Source organism: Ursus maritimus, unplaced genomic scaffold, assembly GCF_017311325.1.
Source record: "Ursus maritimus isolate PB19 unplaced genomic scaffold, ASM1731132v1 scaffold_24, whole genome shotgun sequence".
In the NCBI taxonomy this organism is placed as follows: domain Eukaryota; kingdom Metazoa; phylum Chordata; class Mammalia; order Carnivora; family Ursidae; genus Ursus; species Ursus maritimus.
In genome coordinates this window covers 42827890-42845468 of record NW_024424897.1, presented here as the reverse complement: position 1 = coordinate 42845468, position 17579 = coordinate 42827890, and the positions used below count along the sequence as shown (strand labels likewise).

The following is a 17579-nucleotide window of genomic DNA, read 5'->3' as shown; positions in this document are numbered from 1 at the left end:
ATAAAATAAAATAAAATAAAATAAAATAAAATAAAATAAAATAAAATAAAACAAAACATAATGGCAGGTTAATCTATATGCTATCAAATCTCAACTGTGATACTTCATTAGGTATTCCAACACATGTTGACACTAAGTTACTTCCCTTATCCCTGGTGCTAATACCTTCACTCTTTTTTTTTTTTTAAAACAGCTTTATTGAGATGAACAGTTGACCCCTGAACAACGGGGGCTTGAATTGTGTGGATCCACTCACATGTAGATTTTAATCACTGCAGTACTATAAATGTATTTCTTAATGATTTTGTAGAAATGTAGAAATGTATTTCTACAAATGATTTTCTTAGTAACATAAAATTTTCTTTTTTCAAACTTACTTTATTCTAAGAATACAGTATATAATACATACGACATACGAAATATGTGTTAATCAACTGTTGATGTTATCGGTAAGGCTTCTGGCCAATAGTGGGCTGTCAGTAGTTAAGTTTGGGGGGAGTCAAAAGTTATACATGGATTTTCAACTGCACAGGGGCTAGCTCCCTAAACCCTCATGTTGTTCAGGGGTCAACTGTAATTCATATAACATACAATCCGTCCATCTAAAGTATATAATTCAATGTTGTTTAGTACATTCACAGGGTTGTACAATCATTACTATCTAATTATAGAGCATTTCATCGTGCCAAAAGAAAACGCTGTACCCATTCGCAGTCACTCCCATTTCCTCCCACCACTATTCACCACAGCCTGAGGCAACCACAAATCTATTATCTATGTCTATGCATTTACCTATTCTGAACATTTCATAAAATGTAATCATATAATATATGGTTTTTGGTACTGGCTTCTATCACTTAGCGTATTTTAAAAGTTCATTTATATTGTAAAATGCATCAGGACTTCATTGCTTTTCAAGGTCGAATAACAGTCAATTGTATGAGTATACTCTATTTAATTTATCCAATCATCAGTTGATGGATATTTGGGTTAATTATACTTCTAGGTTATTATGAATAATGCTACTCTGAATATCCACGTACAAGTTTACACACAGACATATATTTTCAGTTCTTTTTGGTATTTACACTTTCACCGTTATCACATAGCCCTAGTTGGATACTGTAATGATTTTTAATCTTGACCTCTCATCCTACTCAACTGATCAATTCCTGCTGAATTATACGAAGGTGTGTAAGCCCAAACACTACAGGAGAATGAGGCCATTGTCCTGCGGTTAAATTCATAGCAAGGAAAAAATAAGAGAATGTCTTATAAACCTACATAAAAGAGTATTAAACTTTAGGGAAGAATAGGACTAAAGATTTCCAGTTTGTTAGTGTTTAATTTTTCTGAATGACAAAGAGTATGTTACCAAATTCCCAGTGAGAGGGATAAATATAAAACACATGTGAAGGGTAAATATAAAACACTTGAAGAACTAAGTGAGGGCGGGGGAGGGAGGAGGGGGAGAGGGACAAGGGGAGAGAGAGATAGAGGGGCGGAAGGGAGGGAGAAGAAAGTGGGGAGGGAGTAGAAGGGAGGGGAAGAGTGGGAGAGGAAGGGGGGAAAATAGCCAGGAAATTGGCTTAAAAAGCAATGAGAAAAAAATCTTTATTATTGTCTGCTGTAAAAGTGATAATAGGATACCCTCTTTTAAGATAGCCTAAGGCTATAAACAGATACCATTCCACCAGGATTTTCAAATGCTCTCAACAAGAATTAATTACTGGAATATCAAGTTGCTATTACCTCCATGCAGGTTTGCTGACAGTACAAAAGGATAGGACTTCATCCAGCTCATTACAGCAATAGTTTCTGGTTGGGTAGGATCTGTGATCTGAAAGAACTGGTCTGGGAAATTTCGGTTCAGGTCAAAGTTGTTGCTGTTGTTTCTGCCAATTACACTTACTGAATCTCCTGTATGATAAAGTATTTAAATTTAAGCCGTGTTTTACTTACATTTTAATCCAACACACACTACTTCAGCTATCTTAACTCAAAGGTAAATGTGAACACACCAGGCTTCCCTATGATTAATCACACTACTATTAAAACACACATTTTTTGGTATTGTACATTAAAAAAGTGTATCTCTTCCAGATCTTTTGGACAGAAAGGTAAAACCATTATCCTTTCATTTCTCCCCTCTGTTCATACTTTGAGGGGAAAAAAAATCCAACTACATAAATTACATTAAAGTATTGGCTCAAAAAAAGGTATGGCTCAGTTGTCAACCATCCACACACAACGACAGGATCACAATGCTGAGTGGACACGACTGACCAGAGGGAGGTTCTACTGTACTGGTACACATGTCACTAAAACACTGTGAAGAAACAGACCAAATGAAAGGAAGAAAACTGTGATATGCCTACATTAATCACAAAAAGGTAGTCAATCAAGAACATAGTTGGAAGTTTAACCTGATGAAGAAAGGGTTGAATTTAAATGTACTTCTTTTTAATAAGGAGTGGGAATCCTATTATAATCACAGTGATGAGAAAAATTTGCAAGTGAATGAGAAAAACCGACTGGAGGGTTCACTAGTAGGAAATAGTTCTCTCTCTCAGAAAGGTCTCAAAAGAGGAATGTGGAAGGATTTGTGGGACTGACAAAGAATAAGGTCCTTAGCGAAGTAAACTGAATAATAAAAAATGGATTAACCTGGTCATTCATTAGTTGATTCTCTCAGTGTTCAGTCAGTGAGAGTCACGTGGTTGCATATTCATATGGTGCTACCTACTCTACTCACTGGTATGATTGCCTGGAAGGAACCACAGGTTGGGAAAAAAACAGATTTTCGCACTCGTGTTCGGCATAAAGTGGCCCCTGTAAGCAAGTTGCCCCCATCCTGCTCTGACTATGTTGCCCCAGGAGAGATGGGCTGGCCCAGAGAAGGCAGAGGAATGGTAAGTCAATAACTCAGCATGTTTAGAATATGCACGGGGAGCACAACTGGGAGTCAATATAGAGTTACTGTCTTCAAAAGAGATTTGGTTTGAATTTTCATCTGTGAAAGTGTTCCCAATATAATAATTTAACAAAATTACTGTGTACCAGTAATTTTAAAAAATTCTTATTTTTATTAAGTTATTAATTTATTATTAATCAAATAATTAAGTTATTTAAAACTATTGTTAAAATGGAAAGATTTATTAAAATCTTATTTTTTAGGAAGCAAGAGCCATTACCAAAGTGGAGAACTCCATTAAATATAAACTTAATATCATAACTGTTGAATGAACTAGCCTATCTTATAAGAATACAAAAGCCAGAACAATATATAAGAACAAAATAAGAAATTCCGAGGAAACAACCAGTTCAAATTCTCTTCTCCTCCCAAATAATCATGCTATATGATAATCAAAAAGGTTAAGCATTAACAGACTGCTATTCTTTACCTTCCTGGGACTTTTCATACCCATCAGGATTCATGGATGGCATAAGGTGAATTCTAGTGCTGCGAACTAAATCTGTCACTTCAGGGTCTGTTCCAAAGTTCTTACAAAGGTATTCAATGAGGTTCAATAGCAGTTCTCGTCCAACCACTTCATTTCCATGCATATTTCCAATGTACTTAAATTCTGGTTCACCTGAAAACAAAATAATTACATGGAAGAGTTTTTTTTCTTTTTATTTTACCATGGACTCTATTTTTTCCCCAACATATGCAAGACCCTGAACCAAAAATTTAAGAAAAGATATATTTTGGCAAAAGAAGACTTACTAATATATACGTCTGAGCAGACTCAAAGCACGCACACACATATACACACACATGCCACATGCCATATGATATGAAAATAAAAATACTATTAGCAGAAAAAAATCTAATCTATGCAGTATATTAAAGACTGTGCCTAATATGGATTATGAAATGGATTTTCTTCTTTTCTCGCAAGAGATTGGTACGTTTTCTTTGTTCCAGATGAACCTTTCTAGACCTTTCTAGATGAAACACAGAAATATGGTACAAAGCTCTGAAAGGCACTACTGAAATTACATATAAGACCATGTTAATTACCTGGTTCATGGACACCTGGATTATCAGATATCTCCATTACATAAAGTTCTCTTGACTCTACTGATTTTCCCAGTGAATAAAGCCGGGTGATGTTAGGATATTCATTGGCAAACCTTCTCAAGAAGATTTCCATATCAGGGAAGTGATGGTGGTGAAAGTCCTTTGGCTGAATTGGCTGGTGGAAGGACTGTGTTCCGGCAAGATTAGGCAGAGCAACTGTGCTAGCCGTTACTACCACCTCAGTTGTGTCAGGGATTACTGAAGTCACAGTTGGCCGAAGGGAAAAATTCACCTTTGTGGCTGGTCCTTCTTTCACTATTATATTATTAATTGTCAGTGGCATATACCTGAAAAAAAAATTTTTTTTAAAAGTAGGTGGCATGGAGTTAAATTCAAACACACAATGCTTTAACATTATAAAAGCACAACAGTCTTTTCATACTCTTACACTTAGTGGTCTGTCAAAACTCAAACTAAATAAAGATAAGTGGGTAAATTCAAGACTTCCAGGATATGATCTCAGAGAATCCCAGATTAAGTCTTTAAAGAACTTTCTCTCTTAACCTTCTTCTCAGTTCCATACATTAGAACGCTTACCAAAAATTACATGCAAAGGAGAGAATAACATGAAAGATGGAGGTCATTAACCTGGTCATTCATTAGTTGATACTCTCAAGTTCAAAATTAAATGAAACACATTCCATTAAACCCTTAGCAAACTGAGCTTCCAGAAAGGTGTCCAGGGGAAGTAAGAAACCACTCATTTCATATATGAGAAAGCTGACGTTAAGACAACTTTTTAAAATGTCCTTCCCAGAGCTCCGAGTTTCTTCTACTCTGATCTCAATTAGCTTTGAGGCAATGCACAGCTGACCGTCTTTTTAAGCTTTAAAACCGTCCTTCCTCACAATTTTACAATTATGTTTCATATCCAGTTATACTGTTAGACTATGTCACTCCACAATACTCTTTTTTCACTATAAAAGGGAAAAATCCGAAAACAAGGAAAAATAAAAGCCAGATACAGTAAATAACATTTCCTACACTGTATTTCTGTCTTAGCTATAAACAGAGGCTTGATATTTTTAGAGACTAGATTCTTACCCAGTTGAAACAGCTGTAATGTTGTAAGTTCCAGGAACAAGTAATCTATGGAAATCACCAAATCTGCCTGTTGTGATATTATGATTAATACCAGCCACTGAAATGGTTGCATTTTCTAAGCCAGATCCTGTTACTGTATCTTTAACAAATCCTTTAACTCCAATGTGAACCTAAAAAAACATGAATCAAAGTAGACTGCTCAAAGACAACCTGGAAAGTAGGAGAGCATAACCTCTCTGCATTGATGCTAGAATTTCTAAAAAAAAAAAAAAATAAAAGTAAGGTTACTTCTCTATTTCCCTGAAATATTTTTCAATGCCTTCAAGTGAAAATGAAATATAGACAAAAATATTAATCCTTAAACTTAAGTCATATGTGTCTGACACCTAGAGTAGTAATATGCTTATGAAATTCCCTCTCTTCCAACCCAGACTTCTAATTTTCTCAACAAGTAATAATTTCTCATTAAGTAATAATTTCTGGTATATTCAATAGTATATTACCTTGCCTGATACTTAAATTAAACTGATAGCCATGGTTCATAGAGTGGTAAAGGCTCTCTAGCAAATATGATCACATGACATTGTCAGAACCTGAGAGTACAAGTTTGGCTGATTATTTCAGTCTATATAAAGTGTTCTAAGACAATCAGCTCAAGCCCTCCAAAGGAGAAGAACCGTTAAAGATTGTTACTCCAATGCAACTGAATTTCTCCCTTACATCATCACCCCAACCCTCCAGTCAGCTACTTTTACCTTTTCAATCAATGTGATCAAAGACTCACGATTGTTCTCCCATTCTTGTCGAAGCTGCGAAGCAGGTGGGTACTTGCAACAAGATAGTTCTAATGTGATCTCAAAACAGTTGGCCCATACATAATTGTAATCTTGCATACCACCTGTAACATAAAGGAAAAAATAAGTTTACTCTCAGAAAGACCAAAAAAATTAAATCAGCCATCTCCGCATCTATAAATTTTCTTTTCATAACTTGTTTGAAATTGGGGAAGGCTCTTGGATTATAGAGGAGACTAAGAAGGAAGGTTAAAGGAATATACACTGAAAAGGAATATACATAAAGGAAATGTATTTGACTGACAGGATGAACAGTTATGAAGAGCACAAACACATCAGTTAACAACAAGAGTAATAACGATAACAGTTCTATGTTTGGGTGTTTACCATATGCCAGACCTGTCCTACGAGCTTTAAGAGTATTAACATTTAATCTTTACAACAAGCATATAAGGTAGATATTATTCAACCCATTTTACAAATGTGAGGCAGGATACAGAGAGAGAGGTGAAGATTTTTGACAGCGTGAGCATGAAAGGTACACAGGATCTTAAAGTTGTGAAGGATGTTCATGCCAAAGCATTATTAAGTGCCTACGATTCTAACTGTACTTCCCTTTATCAGGAAGGTGGCGAGAGAAAAAAGAAAGGCCAAATCTAGGGTGGTGCAGCTACACAAAGCGAGGGCTGGGGGGAGAGGGTGAGACACAAGAAACCGTTTCAAAATGTGTTCAGTGGAAGAGGGAAGTAAAAAGGGGAATAAGTATCACGGCCAACTACCTTCACCACTTCTATACCCACAAACTCATTCTGTAGAAAGCTTACCTTATCATTCCTGTCACTCGATTTTTTAAAATAGACTTTATTTTTTAAGGCAATTTTAGGTTCACAGCAAAACTGAAAAGGTACAGAGATCTTCCATCTGCCCCCTGCCCCTGCACAAGCATGGGCTCCCTCGTTATCAGCATCTAGACCAGGGTGGTACATTTGTTATAACCGATGAACTGCATTATTGACATGTTCCTACCACCCCAAGTCCATAAATTACATTCGGGTTCACTCTTGATATTGTATATTCTACGGGTTTTGACAAATGTATAATGACATGTTTCTACCATTACAGTATCATATAGAATAGTTTCACTGCCCTAAAAATCCTTTGTGCCCCATTATTAACCCCTCCCCCTCCCCCTCCTAACCTCTCGCAACCACTAATCTTTTTACTATTTCCATATGGCTTTGCCTTTTCCAGAATGTCATCTAGCCGGAATCACACAGTATGTAGCTTTTTCAGATTGGTTTCTTTCATTTAGTAATAAGTATTTAAAGTTCCTCCATGGGGCGCCTGGGTGGCTCAGTTGTTAAGCGTCTGCCTTCGGCTCAGGTCATGATCAGGTCATGATCAGGTCCTGGGATCCAGCCCTGCATCAGGCTCCCTGCTCAGCGGGAAGCCTGCTTCTCCCTCTCCCACTCTCCCTGCTTGTGTTCCCTCTCTCGCTGTGTCTCTCTCTGTCAAATAAATCTTCAAAAAAAAAAAAAAAGTTCCTCCACGTCTTTTTATGACTTGATAGTTCTCTTTTTAGTGCTGAATGATATGCCATTGTCTAGATGTACCACGGTTTATTTTACCCGTTCACCTACTGAAGGATGCGTTGGTTGCTTTCAAGTTTTCACAATTATGAGTTAAGCCACTATAAACATCTGTATGCAGATTTTTGTGCGGACATAAGTTTTCAGTTCCTTTGGGTAAATACCAAGGAGCACAGCTGCTGGACTGTACAGTAAGAGCATGGTCAGTTTTTTGAGAAACCACCAAACTGTTTTCCCAAGTCGTACCATTTTGCATTCCCCTACCACGAGTGAAAGAGAGTTCCTGTCGCTCCACATCCTCACCAGCATTTATTGTCAGTGTTCTGGATTCTGGCCGTTCTGGTAGGGGTGTAGTGATGACTTGTTGCTTTTTTTTTTTTTTTAAATGATTTTTTATTATATTATGTTAGTCACCATACAGTACATCCCCGGTTTCCGATGTAAGGCTCGATGATTCATTAGTTGTGTATAACACCCAGTGCACCATGCAATACGTGCCCTCCTTACTACCCATCACCGGTCTATCCCATTCCCCCACCCCCCTCCCCTCTGAAGTCCTCAGTTTGTTTCTCATATGACTTGTTGCTTTAATTTCCCTGATGACATGCAATGTGGAGCATCTTGTTAGCCATTTGTATCTTTTCTTTGAAGAAATGTCTATTCAAGTCCTTTGCCCATTTTTAATCGGATTACTTGTGGGTTGTTTTGTGTTTGGTTTTTTTTTTTTTTTTGAGTTGTAGGAGTCTTTTATATATTCTAAATATTAACCCTTTATCAGATATATAGTTCACAAATATTTTCCATAGGCTCCTTTTTTACTCTGTTGATTGCTTCCCTTGCTACACAGGACAATGGAGGGTTTTGAACAGAGGTGTGATATGATCTGAATTGCTTTTTAAAAAAAAAAAAAGTAGGCTCCACACCCAGCATGGAACCTGACGTAGAGCTTGAATTCAAGACCCTGAGATCAAGACTTGAGCTGAGATCAAGGTTGGACACTTAACAAACTGAGCCACCCAGGTGCCCCATAAATTGCCTTTTTAAAAGATCATTCTGACTGCTGGGTGGAAAATGACTGGAGGCAGGGGGCAAAAGGGAAACAGAGTGAAGAATTAGAAGAAAATGATGGCTTGGACTAGGTTGGTAGTGGCGATGAAGCAGACAGATTTGGATTTAGAAGGGATTTGTTTACACAGAATGAAGGATGACTTCTAGATTTTTGGCTAGAGAAACTAGGGAGTTAGTAGTGCCATTAACTATCTGAAAGGATAAGAAGAACAAAGGAAAAAGCTATGACATGCCTAAGCTCTGTCTTTGGTCCTCTTCTTTTACTTACTTCCTTGATATCTCATGGTTTAAATATAATCTACAAGCTGACAACTCTCAAATTTCTATCTCTAGCCTAGACCTCTTCCCAGACTCCAGACTTGTACATCCAATTGTCTATGCAACATCTCTACTTGGATATTACAAACTTAACCTATCTTCATCTTCCTGAAACCTGCTCCACCTGCAGTCTCTCCTATCATGGCTAAGGGCACTTCCATTCTTCCAGTTGCCAAGGCCAGAAATCTTTGGAGTCACATTCCAATCCAAAGCATCAGAAAATCATGCTAGCTCTAACTTCAAAATCCAGAATCCCAAGATTTCTCCTCACCTCCATGGCTGCTGCCCTCATACAAGCCACCATCCTTTCTCTGCCTGGATTTCTTCAATCACTCTTAACAGTTCTCCCTGTACCTGCCCTTGCCCTTCTATATTCTTTCCTCAACAGAGATGCTAAATTAATTCTGTTAAAATATAAGTCAGATGTTACTCTTCTGTATAATGACTCCCTTTTTTCACTCAGACTAAAAGCCGAAGTCTTTACAGTGGCCTAAGGCCCTACATGATTTGTCTTCTATCATTTCCCTTCCCCCTTTAACCTTCTTTCATACTCTCTCCATCACTGGCTCTGCATCTGCCACAGCGGCCTCCCTGCAGTTCACTGGATACACTGGGTACCTCCTGACTTTGGGTCTTTGCTCTAGCTATTCCCTGTGCCTGGTATGCTCTTCTCCTAGATATCCCTGCTTGGCTAATTCCCTCACCTCCAGCTCTTCGCTCCAATTTCAACTTGACTTCTCCATTTAAAGTTGGTACTTTCTTCTCCCCACCATTATCCCCAAGCCCATCCCACCAACACTCACAATTTCACTCACCCTTTTGTACTTTTTCTTTTTTCTACAATACTTAACAATTTAACTACTAAGTATATTATTTACTGCCTATTTCTCTCAGCTAGAGTATAAGCAACACAGGGGCAGAGATATTTGTTACACTCACTGATGGATATTCCAAGCACAGAACAGTATCTGGCACACAGTAGTCCTTCAGTAAATATTTGTTGAAAGAATGAAACTAAGTAGGTAATTAAGGTTTCTGTTTTGAATGTATTAAATTTCAGATGTCCACTGAACATCTATATAGAGATGTCAAAGGCTTTGTCTTCCCAGAATATATGCAAATTTATAATCACCACAAGCCTAGTAACTTGGTCTTAACATTCTTCTCGGAAGGCAAGGTATCCATCTTCTGGCTTTCTCTTATTGCCCAGCATCTTGGTACTCATTTTGGGTCTGGCATCTATGATCGCCTTTGATTTACTCTCACTTGTATGTACACATGTGGACATACACATACTATTCATCATACATGATATTTATTAATCTTTTCCAATTTTTACTACTATATTGGTCATAGTACAATGGTCATTGTGTTTAAGACATTATACTAAGATTACAGGGATTTATAAATAAGAGACACACCTTCATTCATAGTCTAGAGTCTTGATGAGGAAGCAGAACACAGAACACATACAAATAACAATTTCAGAGCAATGCAAGTGTTAGCTAATTTTTTGTTTGCATATGTAAAACTTAATAGCTGTGTTAAATTGCAAACATGGCCAACTCATACTTTAATTATGCCAGAAGGCAGTGAAGTAGACTACTTACAACACTATAATCACCAGGCTTGAGTCCTGGCATTCTTTTGTCTGTCCCTTAATTGTCTTACTCAGTGGTAGCAATTTAAGAAACACTAGCTAAGAGCAACAAGAAGACCAAGTTTACAGTAATATTTTTGGAGTATTATCTAACCAGCTTTTTAGACTTAACTTTAATAGTACTGTAACTAGCCAGTGCCAACCAATGACACAGAGAAATATATTCCCAGGGTGGGGGTGGAGAGGAAGGATAGAAGTCTTTGAAAAATAAGACTTTAAGAGAATAAATTACATTCAGTGGCCTCTAGTCCCACAGATCACACACTGTACTGATTTTTTTTTTATCATATAACTCTACAAACAATCTAAAACTAAAGGTCAGATTCATGGAGACAAAACTCTTTTTGTAGGTCCTATAGATTTGAGGAAATATTACAGTGACTAGTGTACCTAACTGTAACACATCTTTATGGAGTTAATTATAGCTTCACAGCATAGAATCTAGTGGAAATACAAAATATTCATTAAATCTTGGCATACATTCCCCAAATTTTCCTTTGATAAGCCCCTATTTAACAGAAAGCCATGTAAATATTGGAAATAAAAGGATGACTACACTACAGAAAAACTATACAAAATTCCTTCCCCATATTTCAGCAATAATCAGAAAACATAACAGAAAAAAAGATCTCAGCAACAAAACCTACAACACATATAGGATTAAATGTATTAAATGCATAATATAAATTAACATTATTAAATTTTACTGAGGGATGTACATTTCATGCTTCTAGATAGCAGGCGTATAAAAATATCAAATTTCCCTGAAATTAATTTACAAGTACTACTCAGAAAAACAGATTTTTAGTGGAACTGGACAAAATGATCTAGAATTTGGAAAAACAAATGGATGAGAATATCCAAGAAAACATTAAAAAATAAGAATGACAATAGGGACTTGCCTTACCACATATTAAAATGTCTTAAAATTGTACTTACTAAAGCACTCCAATTAATATCAAAATAAACAGACCAATAGAACAAAGCAGAAAGCATAGAAATAAAAGCATTTGCAATATGATTAAAGACACATTTAAAACCATGGGGAAATGAATTAGTCAGTAATTGTTACATGAACAACTGGCTAACTATGTGACAAAAGGTGAGCTTTACCTCATATCATACCAAATAAACTCTTAAATCCATACAGAATTTAATGTAAAAATGAAACCATAAATAGAACTGGAAGCCAACATAAATATTTTTGTACTCTCAGGATGAGGAGAACCTCTCTAAGTTTGACAGCAAAGTAGTATGAAAGCATAAAAGGAAAAAAATGATAGATGTAACTAGTAACAACTGTAAAATATTTGTTGATCAATAAACTACCTTAAAATTTTTTTAAAAGAAACTAAGGGGGAAAAAAACTTAAAATAAGGGAGTATAGAACACTCCTGGGTAAAAATTTAATAATCATGTGTATGAAATCTTTGGCATGACCTTAACAGAGAAATTTTTTTCCAGGAATTTATTCCAAGATAACAGCTACAAAGATGAGGACTATAGTATTTAATTTGAAGGAGAATAAAACTAGAAACAACCCGACTATCCAAAAATGGGGTATCAGTTTACACTTGTATAAAATGGGCTACTATGCAACTATTTAAGGTATTGTGGATACACATTTATGGACATGGTATTTACCATATAATAACAAAAAGGTTATAAAATAGCATATAAATATTTTTGCATGATACTTTAAACTTTATTCTTCTTTGAAACATACAGAGTTTCTCAGTTCCCCTATACTCAAGTATGAGTTAACTGATTCAAAACTATTTTGACAATCTCTCTAACCAACATGCTGTTTTATAGTTTAAGTCAGGTTTGTTGAGTCATAGTTTATATACTGTAAAAGTCATCCCTTTTAAGTACAATGCGTACATTCATACAAGCCCCACCACAATCAAGATACAGAACATTTGTATCATCCCAGAAAGTTCCCTTCCCCCAGCTCCCAGGCTCTGGGCAACCACCAATCTAATTTCTTTGCCTATTTTTTGCCTTCTCCAGAGTGTCATATAAATGAAATAATGCAAAGCCTTTTCTATGAGGCTACTTTCACTCAGCACAATGCTTCTGAGATGCATTCATACTGTTGCATATATAAGTTCTCTTTTTTATTACTCTGTAGTCCCTCGAATGGATGGAGTAAATTTGTTTATCCTTTCACATGTGATGGGTATTTGAGTTGTTTTCAGTTTTTGGTGATTATGAATAAAGCTGTGCATAGACCTTAGCGTGGGCATATATTTTCACGTTTTTTGGATAAACATCTAGGAGTGGCATGGCTGAGCCATACAGCAAATGTAAGTTTAACTTTATGAGAAACTGTCAAACTGTTTTCCAAAGCGGCTTAGCATTTCACATTCCTACCAGCGATGCATGAATGTTCCAGTTTCTCTGCATCGTCACTTAACAAACTGCTCAAGCAACTGGTCAGACTTTTTAGCTACAAGTACTCTAGGGGATGTGTAGTGGGGTCTCAGTGCGGTTTTAATTTCTATTTCCCTGACAACAAATAATACTGCAGATCCTGTCATGTCTTTATTTATCACCGATATTAGGAGACCTTGGCAACTAGGGACTATTGGTGATACTGTAGAGAAGAGGGACCTTAAGAAAGGGATCCCATAAAGTTGTCTATGAACTCCTGGGCTTAATCTTGAACTGCACACGTGTGGGTATGACCCTAACAACATACCAAAAGCACTGAGAACTGAATTACAAAGCAGGTCCCAGACTGGTCCTTGGGAGGTAAATACACAGAACAGATATGAACAGAACCACAAAGGCTTTGAAAATGGACATTACGAACACAGCCCACAGAAGGCAAGTCAGACCTTACTGAGCCTAACTGGGTCATTCACTGCTAAAACAAACAAAGACATTGTCATTTTTTATAGAATTTAAACAAGACTCGGATCTCATAAGATCAAAATGTCCAGCCTATAACCCAACATTATTTGACATTCAAGGAATCAGAAAAATGTCAACCTATCAAAAGGAGAGGAAAAGGGCACGATGCAAGAAGAAGAAGAAGAAGAAGAAGAAGAAGAAGAAGAAGAAGAAGAAGAAAATAATGATGGCTGAAAACCCCCCAAATTTGGCAAAAGATGTAAACTTAGATTTCAAGAAGCTCAGCAAATCCCAAACAGGATAAACTAAAAAAAAAAAAAAAAAAATTCACGCCCAGATACTTCATGATCAAACCGCTCAAAACCAAAGACAAAGGAAAAAGTCTTGAAAGCAGTAACAGAAAAATGGTATATGCTCGAATAGGGGACCAACAATCCAGATGACTGTGCATTTCTCAGCAAAAGCCATGGAGGCCAGAAGGCAGGAGCACAAAACATAAAAACAAACACAAAACCTGCTAATCCAAAACCTGGAGTTTTATATCCACTGAAAATATTCTTCAGTAATGAAGGCAAAAATAGACATTCTCAGTGAAGGAAAACTAAAGAATCCATCACAAACCAACTTGCTTTAAAATAAATGCTGAAGTCAGCCATCAGAAAGAATGAATACCCACCATCTGCATCAACATGGATGGAACTGGAGGGGATGACGCTAAGTGAAATAGGTCAAGCAGAGAAAGACAATTATCATATGGTTTCACTCATATATAGAACATAAGGAATGGAGCGGAGGACGACACGGGAAGAGAGGGAAAACTGAATGGGAAGAAATCACAGAGGGAGACAAACCATGAGAGACTCTGGACTCCGGGAACCAAACTGAGGGTTACAGAAGGAGGAGGGTAGGGAATGGGTTCACCCAGTGATCGGTATTGAGGAGGGCACGTGTGGTGATGAGCACTGGGTGTTATATGCAACTAATGAATCGTCGAACACATCAAAAACTAATTATATATGTTGGCTAATTGAGCATAATTAAAAAAATGAAAACCAAACCAAAACAACAACAACAAAAAACACCCAAAACGAAAACAAAACAAAAACAAATAAATAAAGGAAATTCTAAAGAAAGTTATTTATTTGGGTAAAAAAGAAATGATACCAGAGAGAAACTTGGGACTTTTTTTTCCTCTTAAGTTCTTTAAAATATGTATGACAGCTGAAAGCAAAAATCGTAACATTGTCTGGTGGGGTTTTCAATGTGTATACACATAATACAAATGACAACTGCAGCATAAAGTGGGGAGAGTAAAGGGTGGTAGTAAGAGTCGTGTGCTCCTCCTGAAGTGGTAAGGCATCAAGCCTATCTAGAACCGTGAAAAGTTAAGTGTGTAAATTGTAACTCCTAGAGCAACTACCAAAACAAACTATACAAAGGAGATATAGTAAAAAAACACAAGAGATAAAATACTAAACATTCAAACAATCCCATAGAAGGCAGGAAAGAGGAAGCAGTAGAATAAAAAACGGAATAAAGAGGCAAATAATTAAAAAGTAGACTTATATTCAGTGTAAATGTTATAAACATACTGACTAAAAGACAAATTGTCAAATGAATTGAAAAACAAGAACCAAGTACATGCTGTCTATGAGAAACTCATTTTATTTGATTATTTTTAAAGCTTTTATTTATCTGACAGAGACAGAGAGCACAAGTAGGAAGAGCAGCAGGCAGAGGGAGAGGGAGAAGCAGGCTCCCCAGCGAGCCCAACATGGCGCTTGATCCCAGGACCCCGGGATCATGACACGAGCAGAAGGCAGATGCTTAACCGACTAAGCCACCCAGATGCCCCAAGAAACTCACTTTAAATATAACGGTATAGGCAAGTTGAAAGTAAAAGAAGGGAAAAAGATATACTATGCAAACACAAAACAAAAGAAAAATGGAGGGGTACATTTACATTTACATTTAGTATCAGCTAAAGTAGACTTGAAAACAAGGAAAAGCACTAGGGTTAAAGAGGGATATTACGTAATGATAAAAGGGTCAACTGACCAAGAAAACATTACAATTCAAGTCCACCATCAACTAGACCTAAATGACATTTATAGCACATCCCACCCAACAACAGCCGCACACACGCTCTTTTCAAGTACGAATGGAACACTCATCAAGACAGACGATATCCTGGGTTGTAAAACAAACTCAACAAATGTACAAGAACTCAAATCATACAAGGTATATTCTTTGACATGATGGAATTACAGAGAAATCAGTAATAGAAAGCTATATACAGGGTATCCTTTCCTTAATGAAGTCTCGTAAAAGTAAAGCACATTTCTTCTGAGTCTATAATGATAAACTACTCTCAGAAGGTAACTTATGAGTTGTGGTATCTACCTAATCTACATATTTCTAAACTCATAGGAACCCACCAATGTGAACAGTAGCAAACTAACTTTTATTTGCAATACAAAAAAAAGATAAAGCTATCCTAACTTTAGAATCTCAGAAAGTTTTTATTCACCAACTTTAAATTTCACTTTAGAAATTACTTTTTTAAAAATCATCTTAAAAAAACCTAGAAGCAAATGAAGCTATCAACTGAGTTATGAATAACTTAAGAATTTTTTTTTTGCAAGGTGCTACAAATAGGCATTTTTTGTTATCTGTGTTAAACTTAACATTTATTTTCCCAATACTAAATGTCAATGAGTAATATTAACTAGGCAGCTGGTTTAGATCTTGTCTTGATCTTTTCCTCAACAACGAAAAAAAAAAAACCACCTACCTATACAAAGGTAGAGTTCCCTGTAATAGAGAACAGCCATTAATCTGTACATAAGCCTGATGTTACTGACAGCTGCAGCTACTTACAGATCCAGTTAATATGTTTGCTTTTTTAAAGGTGATGTCATGCGGCTCAATTCAGACTAAAGGATTAAATATCAGACTTCAGAACAATATCTTTATCCAGTTAAAGAAAATTTAAATTTGGGGAGTGGAACATTCATTACAGGCATGCCTCAAAGCAATAAAGCACTTTACTAATAGTATAAAAGGATCTGTTATTTATCTGACTTTTTAACCATCATAAATAAGCAAGCCTCTACTATCCACTAGTCTCTCAGGGGGCTATTAAACCAATGACCTTCCAACTTGTTTATTCATAGTAAAATAACTTTGAAAAATTATGCAACACTTCACATATTTTTAAGTCGGTATCTAAAAGTTTTCATCTTAAGTTTAAAGAGTTGCAAACAGTGTAATTTCCTGGCTGGTATAAGTTTTTATATTTTTAAATAAAACTTTTACATTATTATTTTAGGTGTACCCAAACAAGTAAAAATACAGATTTAATTCCTGGAATCATCTATTTAAAACTCGTGTGAACATACACTCTTCTTAAACAACAGGAATTTTACAATCTTCCCTTTTTCTACTTGAACTTATATTTCCATTCCGCTTCATCCACAGATTGTTATTTGAGCGTGATACTCTTGTATGTTCAAAGTCTTTCACTGATCATCGTATAACACTTCAAACTATAGTATATATGTATATGTACTTAAATTTTCCTTAATTTTCAATTACCTTAATGCCCTAAGTACTATTTTTTGTCTTTTAGATTGAATTAGTACAATAACTACTGGCATGAGATTTACCAGAGAGGCAAAATTATAAATTTTAATGAACAATAAACAGGTAATAATTACTGAAAATATCTTTTTTTAAAAAGATATATTTATTTATTTTGGGGGGGAGGGGCAGAGAGAGAAAAGGAGAGAGAATCCCAAGCAGACTCCCCCCTATATGCAAAGCCGATGTGGGACTTGATCTCATGACCCTAAGATCATGACCTGAGCCGAAATCAAGAGTCTGTCACTCAATTGACTGAGCCACCCAGGCGCCCCGAAAATATCTTTTAATGAGAAGTTTGGCATGATGCTTTTATGATACTAGTTAAAGTAAAAGTAAAGTAAAATTGTCCCTTTTGTTTTGGTGCCCTGGAAGTTTGTAAAACTGAGTCAACATACCATAGTGAGCTTCGGGTGGGTAGAAAACTATGCCTACCTTCAGTCAAGCGGGCAAAGAGGACAAGTGATTGAACTCCCGCAGTAAGCATCTCTCTCAGGCAAACCAATTTTAGGAAAGAG

At 36.3% G+C, this 17579-nt stretch overlaps 2 protein-coding genes across 2 annotated transcripts in view; one reads left to right on the top strand and one right to left on the bottom strand.

Moving 5' to 3' along the window:
- TRARG1 (trafficking regulator of GLUT4 (SLC2A4) 1) overlaps nt 1-17579 on the top strand; it is a 183540-nt gene that overhangs the window by 142807 nt on the left and 23154 nt on the right. The gene's annotated exons all lie outside the window — the stretch shown is intronic.
- Nucleotides 1-17579, bottom strand: part of CPD (carboxypeptidase D) — a 75355-nt gene that overhangs the window by 40262 nt on the left and 17514 nt on the right. The window contains exons 3-7 of the mRNA XM_040641099.1: nt 5887-6029; nt 5132-5301; nt 4028-4374; nt 3405-3596; nt 1753-1920 (exon numbers count right to left, since the gene is read on the bottom strand). Coding sequence (XP_040497033.1) covers nt 1753-1920; nt 3405-3596; nt 4028-4374; nt 5132-5301; nt 5887-6029 — 1020 coding nt within the window. The remainder of the gene's footprint in view (nt 1-1752; nt 1921-3404; nt 3597-4027; nt 4375-5131; nt 5302-5886; nt 6030-17579) is intronic.